The 21,830-nt window shown below is 28.9% G+C and overlaps 1 protein-coding gene across 6 annotated transcripts in view; it reads left to right on the top strand.

The window, feature by feature from the left end:
• The window catches only part of LOC129911179 (uncharacterized), a 290,632-nt gene that overhangs the window by 234,842 nt on the left and 33,960 nt on the right, over window positions 1-21,830 (top strand). For 3 of the 6 annotated variants that reach the window (XM_055988891.1, XM_055988889.1, XM_055988886.1), the window contains exons 6-14: window positions 60-1,317; window positions 5,166-5,266; window positions 5,396-5,608; window positions 5,966-6,164; window positions 6,271-6,842; window positions 11,973-12,002; window positions 16,491-16,644; window positions 16,764-16,887; window positions 21,587-21,818. In XM_055988891.1, the coding sequence (XP_055844866.1) occupies window positions 60-1,317; window positions 5,166-5,266; window positions 5,396-5,608; window positions 5,966-6,164; window positions 6,271-6,842; window positions 11,973-12,002; window positions 16,491-16,644; window positions 16,764-16,887; window positions 21,587-21,818 (2,883 nt within the window). The remainder of the gene's footprint in view (window positions 1-59; window positions 1,318-5,165; window positions 5,267-5,395; window positions 5,609-5,965; window positions 6,165-6,270; window positions 6,843-11,972; window positions 12,003-16,490; window positions 16,645-16,763; window positions 16,888-21,586; window positions 21,819-21,830) is intronic. The other 3 variants (XM_055988892.1, XM_055988888.1, XM_055988887.1) reach the window with 2 other exon arrangements.

The following is a 21,830-nucleotide window of genomic DNA, read 5'->3' as shown; positions in this document are numbered from 1 at the left end:
AATTTAATTAATTCCATATTTTACTAAGGAATAATATTCTAAATAAAATTTGTTGTCAGACTGTCAACTAACACTTCGAGAAACGTCAGGTACATTGGACTACACAACGTTACCACTCTACAGCACCGATTGTACGGTGCACTTTCCGTCCTTCCAGATGGCCACCCTGGGCCAACTACCACCGGGTATCCTTGTCGAGCTGACACGCCTCAATGTGCCATGCAACAATGAGGGTTACTTAAAATTCAGCAACCGTTCACAGTTGTGCGGCAAGCTCGAAGAGCTCACACTTTCCGAACGGACGTATCACTTTGATGTGCTACGAAAAACTAGTGTTAAGATTTATAAAAATCCTATGTTTAGCTTAAATTATAAATTAGTGGATTTCTGTTATAACGTTTCGTTGAACAACGAGAGCGGCCAATTTTATGTTCGTCCGACGCGACCCGACACATTCGAGTGTTATTTTCGCATTCATTTGCCGTACGGCAACCGCATTCAATTACAATTAGTTACGAATAATGATAGTGACGTAGTTAATTCGAACTCAAATCCTAGCCCGCCATCAGCAGAGGGCGCCACCACCACCACCACAATCACCACTTCTTCCTCCACAACCACCACAACGACAACACAAATGGCGGCTAACGACCGTGACGCCACCACGATTTACACGAGCCTAGGTCTAAGTATCGAAAATAATATTGTTAATCTATCTTTAAGTTCGCAGAACGAAGTATTTGATAATAGAACGATGATGCCAGAGTCTTTGTCGCGCAGTCCTTCGGACTCAAATATAAATAATCTGTACAATAGTAATACTGGATTTGCCTCGGATGAGAGCTCGTTGATGGGCAAAATACCGGCCGAGTGCCACGGGGTTGTGATAAAAATATTCGAAAACGATTCCGCCAAATGGACGCACTGTGTAAATAGTACAAGTGATGTGAGTGGATTCTTTGTTGAATCATCGGGCAATACGTTGAATGTTCATTTGTTTCGGCCGGTTCGACTGAAAGTTTTTAGTATGGTGCCGCCGGAAGTAGCAAGTGTTTCTGGTCAGCAGGATGAGAAAGATACGAATGAACTTGCGCAACTGCCGTCGATTTATTTGTCGTATGCGACAAAACCTATTGCAGAAATTGTTGCAGACTGTGCCTTCGGTTGGATTGCTCTGCAACAATTCTGTGTGTGTGCTATAGAGAAGCCTCAGCCATGGGTGGAGGGGGAGAAACACTGCGCTAGTTTAGGGGGACACCTGGCGTCAATACGCAGCAAATTAGAACAAAGCATTATTGATAATTTGCTGATAAATAGGTAAGTTCAGTAAATTTTGTTTTAATTTTATAAAATTAAATTAATGTTTAAGAATTATTTTCAACAGTCTTGAAGTAGACAATGATTTTTAACATTGAGTTTATTTTTTTGCAACTTAAATTAAAACTTTTGCGAAATGAATTCATCATATTTCAAACAATTTTAACCCCTTTGCAAATCAAATTTACCTTTAAATCTAATTTTTTATCAATTCAGTCTAACCTAAAGTAGTGGTAGGTACTTGCCACACAACCAAAATGGAAAACGATGTTTTATTCAAAAATGGCTCAGACAATTTTGATTAAAAAAAATATAGTGTATTGAACCTTTATTCACGGTACCTGCTATAAGACCGTTTTTATGATTTCTGACTTTCACCTAAGTGACTGAACAGATTTCAATGATCATTTTTGCCAAAAAAAAAAAAAACTTTAATTTTAATTTAAATCAAATTTCCAATTTTTTTATTTTGTTTTTCCTTATACTTTTTTTTTGAAAAACGTATGAATTTTAATGTGTAAATTATTTTTATTTTGTTTTAAGAAAATACCAAAAAATTTTATTTTAAAAAACTTTTTTTTAAATATAATATTTTTTTTTCAAAAATTCTTTTTGAATAGCATAATAAACTTCGTTTAGATGTCAAACCCATTTTATATATTTTTTAAATATTTTTTATTTATGTTTTCTTATTTATTTTATATTATTTTTACAATTTTTTTATAAAATAATTTTTTAAAATTTGTTCTACGATTTTTATATAAAAACTTTTAAGTTTCTTAAGTACCTATGACCAAAATTTTTTTTTTTCTTATTTTGTATATCCATGTACAAATTTGTTGCTTTTAAATGAGATCATAAATTCTGGTTTTTCTTAGAACGGTTTTCGAAAAATTTTCAAAAATTTTCTTTTAATTGAATCATGATTATTTTTTTTGTTTAAAGGTGTGACACAACGGAAGGACTAGTTGATCGAATTCAAAGTAACAATTCTTTTTACTAAAAATTGATCTAGTTCTTAAAACTGCCTTTGGTGATACAATTTCTATTCAATGTCCAATAAATGCGTTAGAAAACAATTGTATACAAATTTTATAAGTTATAAACGCAGAATTTGAAATCTTAATAATGTTGTAGCGAAACTTTTCGACCAAAAAAAAAAGAATAAATTATTTTTAAATGTATGGTTCCGATCTGTTTCTAAGACCTACGTGTTTACAGTGATTTTCAATTTTTTTTTTTTGTAAAAAATTAAAAAAAAATTTTAGAACTTTCGAATTCCATTTCTAATTTTCTGTATTATTAAAAATCAATTCAGAAATGAAAATGTTTTTGTATTTTTTTTTTCCACTTGCGTATAAAAATGATTGTGGTTAAAATAATTCGATTCAGCTTGACCAATTTCAATTTTTTTTATATTTGACAGTTTCTCGTATCTTGTGGCACGATTATGATAAATGTTGTGATAGTGCAAGCAACCGTCGAATTACTTAGCTCATAAAGTAAGAAGTTAAAATTGGTTTCAAATTTAAGATTAAATGATACCGAATATGCAAAAATAGGGTTGCTTTGCTTCTTTGAAAATGGGAACTTCTGTTTAACAAAAACTATTCCTTGAACAACCGAGTATAATTTCTTATACACTAAAAGGGTAAACAATACACCAAAAACTTTACCTGAAAATCTTTCTATCTTAAAATTGTCAAATGCAATCTCTTAAATTTGAGGAATTACCCGGTAACCTTACCTTACTCAAGTGCTGAAACCACACCAAAAACATTTATTTGCAAGAAAATACTTATGATATTTTATAAATCTAAAGGCTAAAACATTCAAAAGATTTTAGGTAAGATCATCTTCTATTTTAAAATGTCGGTTTCCATCTCTAAAATAAGAACAAATACTCGGTTACCATACCTAAATGCTAAAAATAAGTTAAAATTGTATACATTTAAACTTAAAAGTTTTTAAAAATAAAATGCACGACTGGGTCGCACGAACTTGCTCTTAGAGTTAAAGTTGCTTAAATTTTTAAGACTTTTTATATAGAAATTTGAAAAAAAAAAAAAATTCGTTTTTTAAAAAAAATAAAATTAAATTGCCCTCCAAAACAAGTATGCAGTTTTGATTGATATATTAACATGCATTTTAAGAAAAAAAATTTTCAAAATCGTTAGAGCCGTTTTTTAAAAAACTAATTTTTTATAAATAATTTTTTGGAAAAAAAGTTTTAAAATAAAATTGGTATGCCATTCTTTAGAAATCACTTATCAACATTTAAAAACAAAATTTTAAAAAAATTCAATGTCCCGTTTTCGAAAATTTGATTTTAAAAAAAAAAATTTCAAAATTTTTTTAAAAATCAAAAAATTATATTTTTCAAAATCTTATTTTTGGCTTATATTTAAATTATTATAAATGCTTCTTTACAAAAAGTTTCGTTGAAATCGAATAAGTAGTTTCGGAGATAATCGGATTTGAAAAAAACGGTTCTATGGCAGGTACCGTTAATAATGATTCTCAAAAAAAAAATTTTTCATTGGAAGATAGACCTTAGCTTAAAACTACTACTTGAATTTTTTAAACAAAATCGTTAGAGCCGTTTTCGAGATATTTCAATTTTACTATAATCGGTATATGACAAGTACCGTTATTTTTGGTCCAAGAAAATTAATTCCAAAAACCCCTCTGGAGAGTCTCCAAATAACGCTACATACCAAGTTTGACATTAATCGGTCCATACGTTTAGGCTGTAGCTCCTTATACAGACAGACAGACAGACAGACTGACAGACAGACAGACGGACTTCCGGGACCCAATTTTTTGGCATCGTCTACCATCGTAATGTCATGGAAAAATGTTATCTCAACTTTTTTTTTTGTACGAATGCATAACTTGATATATAGTACCTGTATCGCAAGTAAAAATTTAGGGGAGCCTGATTTATTTCAAGTATCTAAAGTTTCAATAATTAAGCCTCATTTTAATCTCATCAACCATAGTTATAAAATAGCTGTAAATTTTCTAAAAACCCATAAAAAGGACTATTTTGATAGCTTTTCTAAATTGATCTCAAATGTAGGAAAACATTTTTTTTTAACAAAAATTTTACTATCAGAAAAAATTTTACCACTTTCTTAGAAAAAAATAAAAACAAAAAAAAAATTGGAAAATTTTGGTTTTTAGTAGTTCTAATTATTTTGCTATTACACCATTTGACTTCTTCTTCTACAGTTTTGCTAAAATAAAAAAAATTTAAGAAATTCAAAAAATTTAGCAAAAAGATTTTAAACTTTAACCAATAAAATTTACAAAAGATAAAAAGTAACTGGATAATCTCTATAATTGATAATAAAATGAACAACATCTATAAATTTAAACTTATTAATTGCATACAATACTAATTTTACCATATTGCCGATAACTATTTTGAAATTTTCTAATTTCCCAACATAACAGATTTATTTATCAAAAACCCTTAAAACGTAACCAATATCTTATGTTCTTTATAACTTCATCTCATACAATTTAATTAAATTAAAACATGATTTCATCTTTGAGAGAGAGAGAAAAACAATATAATATCCTGTAGGCAAATCAACCTTAAAGTTTACGAACATTTTCTAAAATCGTATGAAAACTCCTTAATTTTCTGCAACAAAACTCAACATGCAAATTTGCTTTTGATGATCAAAATGTCCATTAACTTTACAAATTCCTTTACAAAACTTCCTATTGATGAAAGCAAAACTAATTGAATGAGATTCTATTACACACATACTCACTATAAAACTTACCTCTAGTCAACAACTACAAACAAGTACATTTGGAATTTTAATTCATTTTAGTCCTGGATACCATGACCACTTTGCCTACTGGGTAGGAGGTTCAGATAAAAATTTCGAAGGCGATTTTCGATGGACTGATGGACTTCCATTTCAGTATACAAGTAAGTTGTTTTATAAACTATCTCTAGACTCTATCTATTACCACACTTAAAACAAACCCATTGGAACGGTTTTTGTGGAAACATTTAGCTAACCGAAATCCATTACTTTTTGTTATTATTACTTGACAGACTGGTTTCCAGGCTGGTCCCAGCATGGTAATTATAATAAACAACCAAATGATGATGGCCTAAGCAGCCAGGATTGCATTGAATTGCGACGATATTTTCGGACTCCCCCTGGAATTCAATCAACTCGAAGTCCTATGACGAATAATTTTATGTGGAACGATCGAGATTGCAATGCAAATAATTTTATCATCTGCGAGAGACCAATGAGTGATGGTATGTATGAAATACACTGTTCAAAAAAATGTGGGGGATGAGCTTTAATTTTTTTTAATTTTCTTAAAAATCTTCTTAAATTATAAAATGAAATAAAAAGATGTTCTTAATATTCTGGCAAAATGAGAAATACACTCATCGAAAAAATGTAGTTGATGAGTTTTTAATTTTTTTGTTTAATTTCCTTATAAACCTTAATGAATTTTAAAAAATCAACAGAGCAGTTTTTAATGTTCTATCAAAATTAAATATTCAACACTCCTCAAAAAAAAATTTTTTTTTCCTTAAACGAAATTAATTTAATTTTTTTTCAGTGTTTCTGAAAGTAAATTATTCCTATTATTGTCCCCATTTTAGAAACATTTCGGAAGAACTGGGTAAATGACTGTAACAAAACCGTATCTCTCACAAAAGAGCATCCCAGAGCGGCGGTATGGAGTCCTTCCTTTCCTCGCCAATATCCAGACAATGCAAATTGTTTCACCACAATAACAGCACCAAGTGGCTATAGAATAGTCCTGGAGTTTGAGGAATTAGTCATCGAAAATGAACCAGGGTATGTTCAAACAACAAAATAACAAAAAAAAAAAAATTAAAAAAAAAGTAACGTATACACCATAGTGACCCATTTTTTTTTTTTTTTTTAAATTCCTCTTTCACAGTTGTACATACGATTATCTGGAAGTAACCGAACCAACCATCAATAGCGGCACTAGCAATCCACATTTAGGCAATTTTAATATCGAACAAAAATTTACAAAATCTTCCAGCAGACATAATAACAACAACAACAATAACAACAAACTAAAAATACCACCATTCGCCAGCAGTGGTATTTTAAACACAAACAGCAATCGAGACTTTCAGAAGCGAAGTTCTTATGAAAACCCTAGCCTTAGTTTTACTTCTAGTAGCATGAATGCAAATAGTTTTAACAATTTTAATATCGCTCAATCTAACTACCAAAACTTGTTGAATATCTTTTCGAATCTCTACAAACCGCATGCAAATTTTTTAATACAAACTCCAGACTATCCCAAAGGCAATACTTACTATCCAACGGGGAAGAATAGCAAAAACGATGATCTGCCAAAGCGATTGTGTGGTGATTGGAGTTCTAAATTGAAATTATTACGTCACATATCGGGTGGCTCGTATTTGGGATTGCATTTTGTGTCGGATTATTCACATCATTTTGGGGGATATAAGGCGAAAGCTTTTATGGAAAATAGTAAGTTGCATGAATGTTGTATAAGAAAATTGAATTTTCGTTTTTTTCTTTAGTTTGTTTCTTTTATCGAAAAAAAATCTTGTAATCATCAATTTTTGTGTGTATCAATTCTATTAGAAATTAAAAATTTCAATTAAACTATAAAACTAAACTATTATAAAATTATAATCAAAACTAATATAACCATTTCCTGTTCTAATTTTTAACCAAAAATTTATTTGCACACTTTGTTTTCATGATGTTCACTGCATGGTTTTTATTTTTTATTTTTGTTTTTAATCGTGTACATATTTTATTATTTTCATTTAATTTTTCTGATAAATAATATTAAATAAAATATTATTATGGTGTAAAGACGCCTTTTGCTAGTATCTTGAAACTTATTTCAGGGAAGTAGCTTCGAATAATGTATTTTGTAATCATTTTGGAAAGCTACACGTTAGTGAAAAGTTAGTATACCCTTATCATTTAAAAGCGTTATTGAAAATATATTTTATTTTTTTTTTCAACAAAATGTTGTTATTGAAGTGAAAACTTCTTTAGTATCGTGGTGATTTGAAACAAAATGAAACGAAAACGCGACACGACTTCAACTTGTTATAACTTTTTTGTTTTAATAGATAGATGAATGAAATTTCTACTGTAGATAGGTAATAAAATAAATTATAAATGTACAAAATTAATGTAATGTACAATTGATTTCGTATTCAAAATTCGGAGATAACGGTAAAAAGATGTTCTTTTCCAACGCACGTTATATCTTTTGATCACATACAAATTTGATTAAGCATGCTGATAACATAACCTTTTATTTGATAGATCACACATAACGGTACGTGCTCTACAAGTTACACAATCTTAAATTGAAAAAATTGAAAAATACCTTAAAACACCTGTGGAGATCTGTTGGCGATGACCAGTTACCAGTGTAGGAAGTGTAGTACCGTAATCTCAGTCTGGAAATTCGACATGGTTGACTTTAAAAAAATCTAACTTCTCTTGTAGACATCTTTGAAATAAGATTTATAATTCTAGCTCTTTTTGTAGATGTCCCATAGACTTGATCGATATAAATATTTTGAGCCTAGACAATAAGCTTTAAGATAGTATAAAATTTTGTATAGGTTGTTAGGGAAAAAATGCATTTAATAGCGTGAGAAGACAAAAATACGTGTTTTTTTTTCTCTTTTTTTGATGGAAATTGATCGAGTTCAAAAAATTCTAGCTCTTTTTGTAGATGTCTCATAGACCTGATCGATATATATATTTTGAGCTAAGACAATTAGCTTTCAGATGGTGTAGGCTGTTATTGGTTGTCAGTTAAGAAAATGGATTTAATAGCGTGAGAAGATAAAAATACGTGTTTTTCGCTTTTCTTGATGGAAATTTATCGAGTTAAAAAAATTCTAGCTCTTTTTGTAGATGTCTCATAGACCTGATCGATATATATGTATATTTTGAGCTTAGACAATAAACTTTCAGATAATATAAAATTTATATAGGTTGTCATATAAAAAACATGGATTGGAAGGTGATAGAATAAAAATAGGAAGATTTTTTCAATTTTTTTTTTTGCAAGAAAAATGATTTTTTAAGGTTTCACTTCTACCACGTGTGAATTGCATACATGATTTTTTTTTGTTTACACTTGTATTGATAAAAAAATTCACGCACTCAAATGCATTTACGAAAACTCATGTGGACGATTTTTTTACTTTCGATAAAGTAATAATAAAAATCAATACAAAAAATCAAAAACACAAAAATAGTCAATAAAAAGTTACGTATACACCATAGTGAACTATTAGATTGTTTATTATTTCTAACCATCCGGGGATGTTAATTTGAGAAAAAAATGTCTTATTTATTATTGAAGCCACATATGTCTTACTTTGATCGATGCTGGTTTTTTGTTTGCATTCTCCATTGATAATTTTACTCAAATAAGGAAATGAATAAAAAGCCAAAAAGATTAGTCTTAGAGCAATATTCGAAAAATCAATGTCATAAAATCCATGGATAAATAATACATATACCCTTATTGTTTACTGAGATTAAAATTTTTTACCAAAAAATAATGTGGATACAAAGGGTTGCCAGGTGTCTAAAAAAGAAAAAAAAAATTATTAATAAAAGAAAAAGTCGATTACTTACAAAAATTATTTATTAAAACAAAAACGATAAGGAATTAGTAAAAGCGAAGGTGAAGAGTTGCCAGCATTCTCATGAACTAAAAACTAAAATAATGTATACAAATATTTTTAAATAAGTTGAAATTTAGTTCAATAATAACCTTTGGGTTGCCAGAGTTATTAATCTTAAAAAAAACGTTAATCAAAAATTCAAATTAATGCTCACATAAAACCTTAAGGTAACGAAGCTTAAAATTGGTATTTATAATATCTCGTACGAATCTTTGATGGAACGAAAATGGCTGTACGAAAGAGTTGCCAAAAGTCACCAAAGTCTAATGAGACAAGACTTTTAAACTTGACACAATTAAATGCAAATGAACCAAGTCACAATAATCATTTTTAGCAATAATCATTTTTAGCAAAAAAACAAAACCGACTTCCATGGATCAAAACTGGATTTTATGGTTTTTAAACTAGTTCCTATGGCAAAAAGTGAACGAAATTGAAATGGGACCACACTGCAGCCACCAGCTATCCAATACAAAAAGAATTATCAAAATTGGTTCACTCAGTCCAAAGTTATGCGGTAACAAACATAAAAAAAAAAAAAAAAATACAGACGAATTGAATACCTCCTCCTTTTTGGAAGTCGGTAAAAAAACAAAACTGACTTCCATGGATTAAAACTGGGTTTTATGGTTTTTAAAATAGTTCCTATGGCTAAAAGTGAACGAAATTGAAATGGGACCACACTGCAGCCACCAGCTTCCAACACAAAAAGAATTATCAAAATTGGTTCACTCAGTCCAAAGTTATGCGGTAACAAACATAAAAAAAAAAAAAAAAAATACAGACGAATTGAATACCTCCTCCTTTTTGGAAGTCGGTAAAAAGTGAATTTGGAGATATAACGAGTTAAAGTAAATACGTTTCCATTGAATCTTATGATGAATATTTTTTTTTTTTTGATCGAACTAATGAAAGACGTTAGTAGGAACAAAAATTGCGCAGATTTTGGCACAAGATTTGGCCTTTTTTTATATTTGACTTGGTCCGTTTCAGCTGTGAAACCTCCATATTGAGAAAATATTTAAAATATAAAAAGTAACAAATTGACAGAAGCGTAGTAGAAAGATAGTAATACACTGAAAGAATTTGTTATGAATCCTTTAGATCCCTTATTTTCATTACACTATCGTTTATTCCAAATGGTCAATTTTATTATTTTTTTCCAACATAATTTTGATATCAAAAGATATATTTTATGGTCGCACAGCTTTGTCCAATTTTTTTTCGTAATATGAAGGTATTGGAACAAAGATATTTGATAAAATACACTTCTGTGCATCTTTGATTCATAACGGTGGATCGAGGTCTCTTTAACAAAAAGGCCAATTTTAATAAGAGTCAATATCAAAGTTGTAACGAAATCACCTTTGAATGGGAAAATTCACGACTGACCGGATTCTGTACTAGTAACAGTTTTGAAAAAAATTGATCGGTTTCGAAGAAATTTGAAAAGAAATATTTGCAAAATCGTTAGTCAAACAGAGATGATGGAGTAACATATCATGTTCGCCAAAAATAAGTCCTAAGGAGCTAAGTTCAACAAATGCTGTAAAATTTGAGTGCATTTTGACATTTTTTGCATTTTTGACATTGCGGCTTTCGACACTCGTGTTCAAAAATTTAGGATTTTCAGTGAACCATAAGTATAAATAGCTGTGCCAAAAATTTTAATTACCAAATTTGACGCACGGTCTGATGTACAAGGTAACTGTACAAAAAAGCGTTGGTCATTTGAAAGGCTTCCCAAAATAATAAAAAAAAAATAACAAAAAAAAAAATTGAGAAGAAAAACGCCACCTATCGAAAATAAAATAAGTTTGTGCAAAAAATGCATCGTCATTCGTCAATCTACAATAAAACTCTTGTCACAGGGACTTTTGAAATTTCATCTTTTCCATTTTTCTGATGAATGCCCTGCTAGATTAAGTCCCTATTGCTTACAAAAATACAAAGTGTCTGCTAAAAAATATTGAAGCCGAATGTAAAAATATGAGCAATTCCGCCCTATATAAATTTGTATTTAAACAAATTTGCTAAAGTATGAATATGAAATCAAATGAATATTTAATCTGATAACAATTATTTTTTAGGTTGTAAAATTTTCAAACAATTTTAAATATTATTTCCAAACTTCAAAAATCCCTCTGTTACCGTGCATTACCTTGTAATAAAACCTAAAACCCCAATAAAAAATATAATTATAATTTAATACCACAAATTTTCAACATTTATGCAATTTATCACCTAAAACCACAGTGAATATAATTTTGCCTTAAGCACATTAAGCTGCAAACATTATTACCCATGTAAATAATTTTGATTTATGACCCCAAGCATATTTTCGCATTTGTTGCTTATATAATCATTATTCCCTCCATAAAATCAACCAAATTCACTTTGCACATATTGGTTATCCTTTATTTTTACCACATCAATATATAAAAATAAACTAATATTCTATGTATAAATAAAAAAAAAGGATTATTTTTGAACAGGTTTTTTTTTTGTTTTTATTTCGACTTTTGCGCATAAAATTGGTTTTGCCAAAATAAAATTAATAAAAAATGAGCACAATTTGATGACATAAACATTCATCATGTTTTCAATTTAACGTTGTCACTTCACATTAACTATTAACCCAGTAATTTTAGGTTTCACTTTTTATTTAAAAAAAAATGTGTTTTTCGACTACAAAAACAAATTAAACAGGAAAATAAAGTTAGCCTTCTTATAATAGTCCTTTTACGGACTTTTAATTGTGACTTAATGCCTTCAACACATTATTTTCGTCCATATTGGAATTTAATATCTATATTAGATAGATTTGATAATTTTGTACCTAAAATTACTGGGCAATTATTTATTTTGATTATGTCATCGGAATGACATAAAATAAAATTTAATGTTGTGCTTTATATTATTATATGTATGAATATTGCGATAGGAAGTCACCTGCGTGGTAAGTTAATGAATTTATGGTGTTTGTTTTTCTTATTTATTTTTTTTTATTTGTTTTTGTGTTTGTATAAAAATTATATTTGTTTTTAATTTGTGTAATAATTTTTCTTTTTTTTTTTTGATGTTGTGCAAATGTTTGTGTTGTTAATTAAATAATAGTTGATGTTAATTAAATGCAAATAACTAAATTATTTAAAAAAGGATAACATTGCGGAGAGGTTTGTTTATATTTGCTGGCATATGTGTTATGTATTTTTAACAAATTAAACCAGTTCAAGTGACAACAGGGGAAAAAAACTTTATCCAAAAAAATCATAAATTTGAATAAAATACTTGCGTAATATGTAATTTTAAGCGCTTGATCCGAAATTAAATAGGTATTTAGTGCAAAATATATGAATTCTAGAATATACACACCAAATATCAGCTCTTAATATTAATGGGAAGGTCCTCCGCTTCGCAATTTTCCATTTTTACATCAAGCTTCTACTAAAAAAAATCATTTTTTTTTTAAATCGACTTTTTAGCAAATTTTTTTACACATTCTTGTAGGAAATTAAACGCTCTACAAAAAAGGCCTTGTATACTTTTTTCGTTTATCTAACTGTTTAATAGATATTTGAGGTCCAAAAATCAAGAAAATCTTTAATAATTCGTTTTTTGTTCTTAATTTGGTAACAAATTGAAAAATTATTATAATCAAACGCGCAAGACATATTCTTGTAGGAAATAGTATGTTCCACAAAAAAAGTCTTATTAACTTTTTTCATTAATCTAACCATTCTAAAGATATTCGAGGTCAAATTTAAAAAAAAATTATAAAAACATTTTTTACTTTTCAAAATTTTCGAATTCGCTGAATTCGCTGGATACGAATATCTTCTAAACGGTTAAAGCAATCAATATGATTCTAGGGAATTTTTTATAGAACGTTTAAGCTCCTACAAGAATATGTCTTGCGCGTTTGATTTTATTATAATTTTTTAATTTGTTACAAAATTAAGAATAAAAAACGAATTTTTAAAGATTTTTTCGATTTTTGGACCTCAAATATCTATTAAACGGTTAGATAAACGAAAAAAGTATACAAGCCCTTTTTTGTAGAGCGTTCAATTTCCTACAAGAATATGTAAAAAAATTTGCTAAAAAGTCGATTTTTAAAAAATTGATTTTTTTTAGTAGAAGCTTGATTTAAAAATGGAAACTTGCAAAGCGGAGGACCTTCCCATTAATATTAAGAGCTGATATTTGGTGTGTATATTCTAGAAGTGCCCAGCAATCAATTTTTCGGAGTACCAAATCAAAATAAAAAAAAGAATTTTGATTTTTTTTTTTTTTGAACCACCATATTATATTTTATTTTTTCTGTGAGTGCAACTTCTTATCAAAGACTAGAATGTATGCGCTGATTTCTCCAACTTGAGATTATTGAAAAGGTTTTAAAATCTTCTTGAAATAAAACTGCGCATCATTTATACTAAAATACAATTTAATATTGAATAGGGCAAATAAATGAAAATAAAATCTTACAAAAAAAAAAACATTGGATGCGTGAACACAATTAATCAAATTAATATAATCCAATTCTATCAAAAGTAAGCCTTTGAAGTTTTCAAAACGAAACTATAGATTTTATTGCCAAACTGTTGAAATTATTTCTGTGTTTCTTTTTTTTTTGTTATTTTGCAAAATGACAACCAACACGCAAATAAGATCAAACTCTCTGACACACACAGAGACCACACCTAAACAATAATTACGATAATGGCAGAAGATTTGAATCTTGTCTATGTTCATTTATATTATTTATTTGTGTTTTGTTTGCGTTCTATTAAGCTTTAAGGAGGTGAAAATTAATGAATACCTATTAAAAATCAATATGTATGTGAATTTTGTGACCAATGACCATTTGACTATCTATTTAACAGGTTGCCATTTATACAAAAAAAAATATGAAAAAGGTAAAAAGAAACTATTGTCTATGAGTTAGGGTGGTGTTTTTTTTACTTTTTTAATATTTTGGACTTTATGCCACTCCTATAAATGTTCTTTATTGCATTTTTATTAGTTTTGAAATACATACAAAAACGGCAACTCTGGTTAACTTACAAAAGATTAATTCTCACCATCTACTAAATGGTCTAATTAAAATGAATGTGGCCTAAGGCCATTTTCAACAAAAGCAATAATTTTCATATATTCAACTGCATTTGTATATTATATGACACTTTGTGGTTATTAGAATAATATATTCTAAGAGACTTGGGTATGAGTACGACACATTCAAAATTAGAATAGAGTTATTAGGGGGGATTGTTAAACAAATAATATTCAGCTTTACATAAACATAAAACAAGGATAATATAATGAGGATTATCAGGATAATCCATAACACTGGTCTGCAAGGAAATCCTCCTTTAAATAAAACTATACTTTTCTAAATAATTTGTGTATGCTGATTCCGAATCCGAAGTCAGAATTGATCTATCACGTCACGTTTTTTAGATATTCCCGTTAGAAAATCTCAAAAACCCATTTTTTTGCTGTTTTCGAAGAAATATTTTGGCGTAATGTAATATTTTTCAATTAAAATTGTTACGGTTTATGAAAGAACTTATTTTTTTCTTTCAAATTCAGTTTCAATCTCCTCAATATCTCATTTCTTCTCCGAGATATCTTAATTTAAGTAAGTTTAGTAGGTTTGGCATATCTTATCATTAAAAAAACCTAATCTCTAAAAATTAATATATCTTTCTCCCTACAACAAAAATATACTTTTCTAATGGACTTTAGTGTGCTGATTTTGAATCCGAACTCAAAAAATTTCGGTCAGCTCTGGTTTGTGAGATATAGTAGTTTTTATTGAGATTTTCTAAGAAAAAACTTGATTTTGTGATACTTTAATGCGAATATCTTAAAATCCTCACGTGATAGAATTTTTTTGACTTCGGATTCTAACTCAGCACATCAAAAACTATAAGAAAAGTATACTTTTGTTTCTAGGAGAAACAAATCTGAAGCTTTACAAGGCAGTTTATCGAATGGTTTATAACAAATAAGATATTTCTAAATAGCTAAATAGTATATAAAATTACAAAACACGTAAAAATTTTGTTTAATGTATTTTATTATGGTTTTCTTTACATATTTGACTTTTTAAATATAATGGGCGTTGATATTTTACATTTTCCTTAATTAAGGTGTTTTTGCTCATGTTGGATTTACTAAAAAGTAAATGATTTCGATATTTCTGCTTTTTTTATAAATCAGTATTTTAAAATATGAGTAAACATTAATGTAAAAGGACATATTTGGTGTCAATCGATAGGCAATATTACGGGGAATAAGTCCTCCAAATTTGAGCTCCATGCTACAAATAGTTTGAATTTTGCACGAGTTCAAATAAATCTAAAAGGTTGATTTTTTAGAAACTACCCACATTTTTCAAAAATCATTTTTACAAAAATGGTACCTGATAGAATTTTTCTGAAACCAGATTTAGATTCAGGAAAGTCTAGTCTTTCATAATATCAAAAAATTATTTGAAGGAGAAAAAAAAAGTTAAATTTTGCAGACCAGTGTAATCAGAATATTAATTAAATTGAATGAAAATAAAAGCTTAAGGTGAAATTCTAAAAAAAAAAAAACAACTTTCTAAAAAGCTCGGTTCTTTTAAATAATAAATATATCAAATCAGTTTAAAAGCAACAAGAGATAATAAAAAATCAAATTAAATTAAATTGATTTTTTAAGCACCATCGAGATTTCATCAACAAATTACTATCGTGACAATGACAATTTTATTTCCCCATAAGTATAATTAAATATATTGTTTTGTGAAACTAGGTTGGCTGTGCAAAACAATGAGGACATTTAATTTTTTAATATGAAAATACATATAAAATAAGACCTTAAAAACTAACATTTAATTTTTTGAAATACTTAAAGGATTTCTGCTGCAATTGAAATGAATTAAAGTTTGATAAATGTTTAGTTTAGCTTAACTAGTTTAATAAAAATAAAACTAAATGTGTGTTTTATAATACAAAAAAATCAATCAAAAAATACAAAAAAAATAAATTATAATTTTTGTAATACACTTTATTATCCAAATCACAATTTGATTTGTCCGTTTTAGTAATAAAGTCCTTAGCAAAAAGTGTTTTTCCTTTATGTTAAAGAATAGTATCCTCTCCAAATAGATCACTTATGTAGTTAATTTTTTTGTTTTGTAAATTGCATTAATAGAATCTATTTAGACCTTTTATCGAAATCTTGCTTCCTTCCTTCTTTCCAAATTTAAACTCAATCTCTTGAATCTGCTCTGCATGAAAACGTAGTAGTAGATTGAACGCAATTAGAACGTAGTTACAAAGCCATTAGAAGCTAACAAAATTATGAAATATAGTATTGCATACAATTTATTGTTGTTTCTTAAATCTCATTGCAATTTATTTAATAAACTTTTTTTTGTATTAATTTTTTAAAGGTGCTTCGGAGTGTGCCAATGAAAGACTACGACCATATAATGGTTCATGTTATCTATTCGTATCATATCCAGAAGCTGATTGGTGGACAGCGCAACAAGTCTGCCGCGGCATGGGTGCTAAATTATCATCGGTTTCATCAGCTGATGAGCATAAGTAAGTTGAATATAATTATAAACTAAAAAAAAAATAAGAAACAAAAATGGAAGAATTTTTTTAATACCTTTAGAACCAGTTGGTAATATTTAATAATATTTTTTTTTTATTATTTACAGATTCATAACTTCCAATATACGAAATCACATCGATTATTCTCCACAACTTGTTTATTGGCTGGGAGCTGAGTTGGAGAAAAGCGGTCAATTTGAATGGACCGATGATACAAAAATGAGTTTTCAGGTACCTAAAATAAAAACTATGTGTGTTGTAAATAAAATGCACGACTGGGTCGTAGAGTTAAAGTTGCTTAAATTTTTAAGACTTTTTATATAGAAATTTGAAAAAAAAAAAAATCGTTTTTAAAAAAAATTAAATAAAATCTGAAATCAAATTGCCCTCCAAAACAAGTATGCAGTTTTGATTGATATATTAACATGCATTTTTAGAAAAAAAATTTTCAAAATCGTTAGAGCCGTTTTTTAAAAAACTAATTTTTTATAAATAATTTTTTAGAAAAAAAGTTCTAAAATAAAATTGGTATGCCATTTTGTAGAAATCTTTAATCAGCATCTAAAAACAAAATTTCAAAAAAATTCAATGTCCCGTTTTCGAAAATTTGATTTTTCAAAAAAAATTTTCAAATTTTTTTTAAAAATCCAAAAATTATTTTTTTCAAAATTTTATTTTTGGCTTATATTTAAATTATATAAATGCTTCTCCACAAAAAGTTTCGTTGAAATCAAATAAGCAGTTTCGGAGATAATCGGATTTGAAAAAAACGGTTCTATGGCAGGTACCATTAATAATGATTTTCAAAAAAAATTTTTTTCATTGAAGGATAGACTTTAGCTTAAAACTAACATTTGAATTTTTTAAACAAAATCGTTAGAGCCGTTTTCGAGATATTTCAATTTTACTAAAATCGGTATATGACAAGTTATTTTTGGTCCAAAAAAACTAATTCCAAAAACCCCTCTGGAGAGTCGCAGAATAACGCTACATACCAAGTTTGACATTAATCGGTCCATCCGTTTAGGCTGTAGCTCCTTATACAGACAGACTGACAGACAGACTGACAGACAGACTGACAGACAGACTGACAGACAGACTGACAGACTGACAGACTGACAGACTGACAGACTGACAGACTGACAGACTGACAGACTGACAGACTGACAGACTGACAGACTGACAGACTGACAGACTGACAGACTGACAGACTGACAGACTGACAGACTGACAGACTGACAGACTGACAGACTGACAGACTGACAGACTGACAGACTGACAGACTGACAGACTGACAGACTGACAGACTGACAGACTGACAGACTGACAGACTGACAGACTGACAGACTGACAGACTGACAGACTGACAGACTGACAGACTGACAGACTGACAGACTGACAGACTGACAGACTGACAGACTGACAGACTGACAGACTGACAGACAGACAGACGGACTTCCGGGACCCACTTTTTTGGCTTTGTCTACCATCGTAATGTCATGGAAAAATGTTATCTCAACTTTTTTTTTGTACGAATGCATAACTTGATATATAGTACCTATATCGCAAGTAAAAAATCTAAAAGCACTATCTACTTGTTTTTAAGTTAATAAAAATCCATGGTTCTAAAAAGGGTATAGGCCTTTTTCATACAAAGGGATTAAAAATTTAACAAATTAATAAAATAAAGTTATATAGCAGTCCTGTGTAATACTGTGGTGGTCCTTATTTTACGAAATATCACGGGTGATGATCATCGATTTGTTCTAAATAACGTAAAAAAAAATACCTACTCTAATTTTTGCGGATTTTATTTTAACTGCTAAGTCTACCAGTAATGAAATACATAACATAAAATCACCTTTAAAAATCGAAGGAAAAGTTTGACATGAAAATTTCACGTTGAATCTTTGAAATTGTTTTTCAACATTTCCAACCGGATGGCGATTATACAACTTCACGTCACTGATAAGAACCACCCAAGAGTATGCATATTTCGAAATGTGATATTAGAAATTATTCGTACTAGTTTTGTTCATTTGTTAGTAATTATGATAAGGTTAGAGACAAAATTAGAGGGTCACTGGGGCGTATGCGTATTTTGTTGTTGTTTTTTTTGAAAATTCTTAACAATCAACTAATTAATTTTTCCCTTAATTTTTTTTCGGTTTTCTGAGAATTGTTAAAGAAAGATTTAAGGCACTCCCTATTTATAGTAAAAAATAGAAGTTGTTGTACAAAAACTAAACTCTTCGATCAAGAACATATGTAATTCATTAAGGCCCAACTATAATCGACATATAAGCTAGCTTATGCGCGCATAAGCATACCTTCAAATACATACACGCTCTATTGAATAGCCATAATCGAGTCTAGCTCCGTTTCCTTAATTTTTTCTCAGATTCATTGACTTAAGCAAACATAAGTTAAAGCGAAAAAAAATATTCTGTGGTTCGTGCGGTTGATTGTTGGTTGATGGCTCTGTTCACTTAAGTCAATTATGGCTATGCGCGCTAATTTTGCAAACATAAGCAAATTTTTGTTAGATTTTTGACATTCGCTTATGTTTTATTATGCATGTCATAGTTGGGCCTTTAGTTTCAAGAAGATGTTAAAATATCATTCAAATGAAACGAGGAGTTTTTGAATTAAGGTGGTCACCGACTTTTAAGACAGTCAAACAAATATGAAGACTACGTATAGTATTTAATTTACAAATAAAGCGTTTCGCCCAGGTAAGAAAGCAAGCTCATCAGTTAGATCTGTCGCACCCTTACTAAGACGCCTTATTTTGGTCGATGTTTACCGACACTTTATAAAACTTACAGCATGAATATAATGTGAATTTTAATATTCACAGTATTAAAAATTCAGACACTTAGAAAATGTATGCTGATATAATAACGAAGAAAAAATGTGGACCTCGCTCCACTTAAAATAAAATAATTTTTATTATTATTTCTTCGTTAAATTTATTATTGTTTATTTTATTAAGGGCCAATTTTTCAATAGTCAGATAAACCTCAGATAGAGCTAATTCCTAGGAATAAAAGTTTTTTTATTTTGACATTTATTCAGGGCTAAATAAATTATATTACCAAAAAAAAATATTTTCAAATGCCTACTTATTGTCAAAAAATCAAAATAAGAGTAGTTAGAGCCTTTTTTCATAAAAATAATTTTTTCACATAGTTTTTGTTTTTTTTTCTTTCACTTATTATTTCGCAGCTTCTTTACTAAGTGTTCAATTCCAACAAATATAAGCTTAAAAGTTTTTGGAATTATCTTTCACGTGAAAGCCTAAAAATATTTAATATATTTTTTTTGTATCCAAACGGGCGCAATTAAAAAAAAAAACATATGTTTCAAAAACCTCTAAAAATCCAAATTTCTTTGATTTCTTCTTATATTTTGAGCGAGCCAAAGATATTAATTAAAATGAAAATTGTAAACACAGGATTTAATTTTGATAAGCAGTGCAACTTTTAAAAGCTATTATATTTGAAAATTCCATACTTTTGCATTTTGACACACCCTAGCTTACAGTTACCTGTTTTTTCGTCATTTTAGTTCTTGGTTAATTTTCAAAATTGTTTCATTTTTCCTTATAACTTCTCAATCAATTTTCTTAAACTAATTTGGAAAATCAATCAAAAAATAGATTTCTTTCTTCAAAACATAATAAGTCAAACTAAATATCAAAATATTGAAATAAACTAAGGATATACATACATACTACATAAATAAACCTAAAACTCTTACTCCGGATTTAGTTAGATTAAAAATTGCTACCTAGTAAGGTGCCAGACACTCTATGAATGACCGATATAGTGAACGTAATTTAAGCTTCAAATTGTTCATAACTTTGTCATACAAAATTTGATTTGAATGTCAATAAATAAACAAAATGCACGGGCATATTAATACAAATTTTTTTTAAAGACCTGAAAGCCACTTAAAAGAAATTTTAAAAGCGGCATAGAAAAAAAAGCTTAAAAAAAATTCATTGTTTCTGTTTTCCAAAAATTAACTTTAGTACAGGTAAAATAGGCATTTAAAAAAAAAAAAATTGTTACACTCATGAAACTTGGCAAAAAGTTTGCTTTTGGGATAAGAATCAAGTACATAAAAAGTCTATAAAAAAAAGTTGGGTGCAAGGGTGTTTTTTCGCGGACAAGAGGGAGTGGGTAAAGGTCAAATATATACTGAATTTTTTGATGCTGAATGTAATGACATAAAAATAAAGTCAATATTGCCGATTGAAAACAAGGGTGCTTGTTTTTTTGACTTCAACAAGTAAAATATAACCGAAACCCATGTGAAAAACATGCTACACTGATAAAATTCGGGATGAAGGTTTTAGATAAACCAGGGACAAAGGATTCATAAAGTTCTTAAAATTGTTTTTGGTGAAAGGGTGTTTTTTTGATGGGTTAAATTATGTGTGAGGAAGGTATCATAACAGCTGACTTAAATTTTATTAATTTTTAAAACTTGGTGTAAATGCTTTGGTTCTTTTCAAGAATTAAGAATCTATAAAGTGTACAAAATTATCTTGAGTGAAAGGGTGTTTTTTTTAAGAAATGATGAAATTCGGAATTAGTACCACAAAAACTAGGAAAAAATTGATACACCAATGAAAAAAAAGAGTTTAATAATAATTTTTGAAAAAAAATTCTTAATTTTTAGTAAACGGTTTTATGTTAGTAAGTTATGGATTTAGCTAGCTTACCTCCTAAACAACCAAAGTATCAAATAATAAATGTCTTCAAAATCCCGTTTAGAGGAATATACATATATGATGACATTTTACTACAAGAAAATTTAAGCTCACTTGATTGAAAATTACAGTTTGTGGAAAATAAATTGGACGACTTAACGTCCTTGTTTATATGTCTTTATCTTACAATTTTCACTTAACATCTTATAGGGTTGGTTACCAGGACAAGGCCAATTTGATGAAATCCCACATGATGCCACATGCTTGGGTCTGCAATGGAAAATGTCTCCAACACCCATGCTACCATCTGGTCTCTACTGGCAATCACAAAAATGCAACAGAGTGGGTGGCTATGTCTGTAAGAAACCCAAAGAATCCTTCAGTGAGTATGCACTAAGTAACTCAACAGTAATGGGTACTGAAGGAAGACTCATCTCACCAGGTACAAAAAAAA

The sequence above is a fragment of the Episyrphus balteatus genome, chromosome 2, assembly GCF_945859705.1.
Source record: "Episyrphus balteatus chromosome 2, idEpiBalt1.1, whole genome shotgun sequence".
NCBI lineage: Eukaryota > Metazoa > Arthropoda > Insecta > Diptera > Syrphidae > Episyrphus > Episyrphus balteatus.
This window is presented reverse-complemented; position numbering and strand designations above follow the sequence as displayed.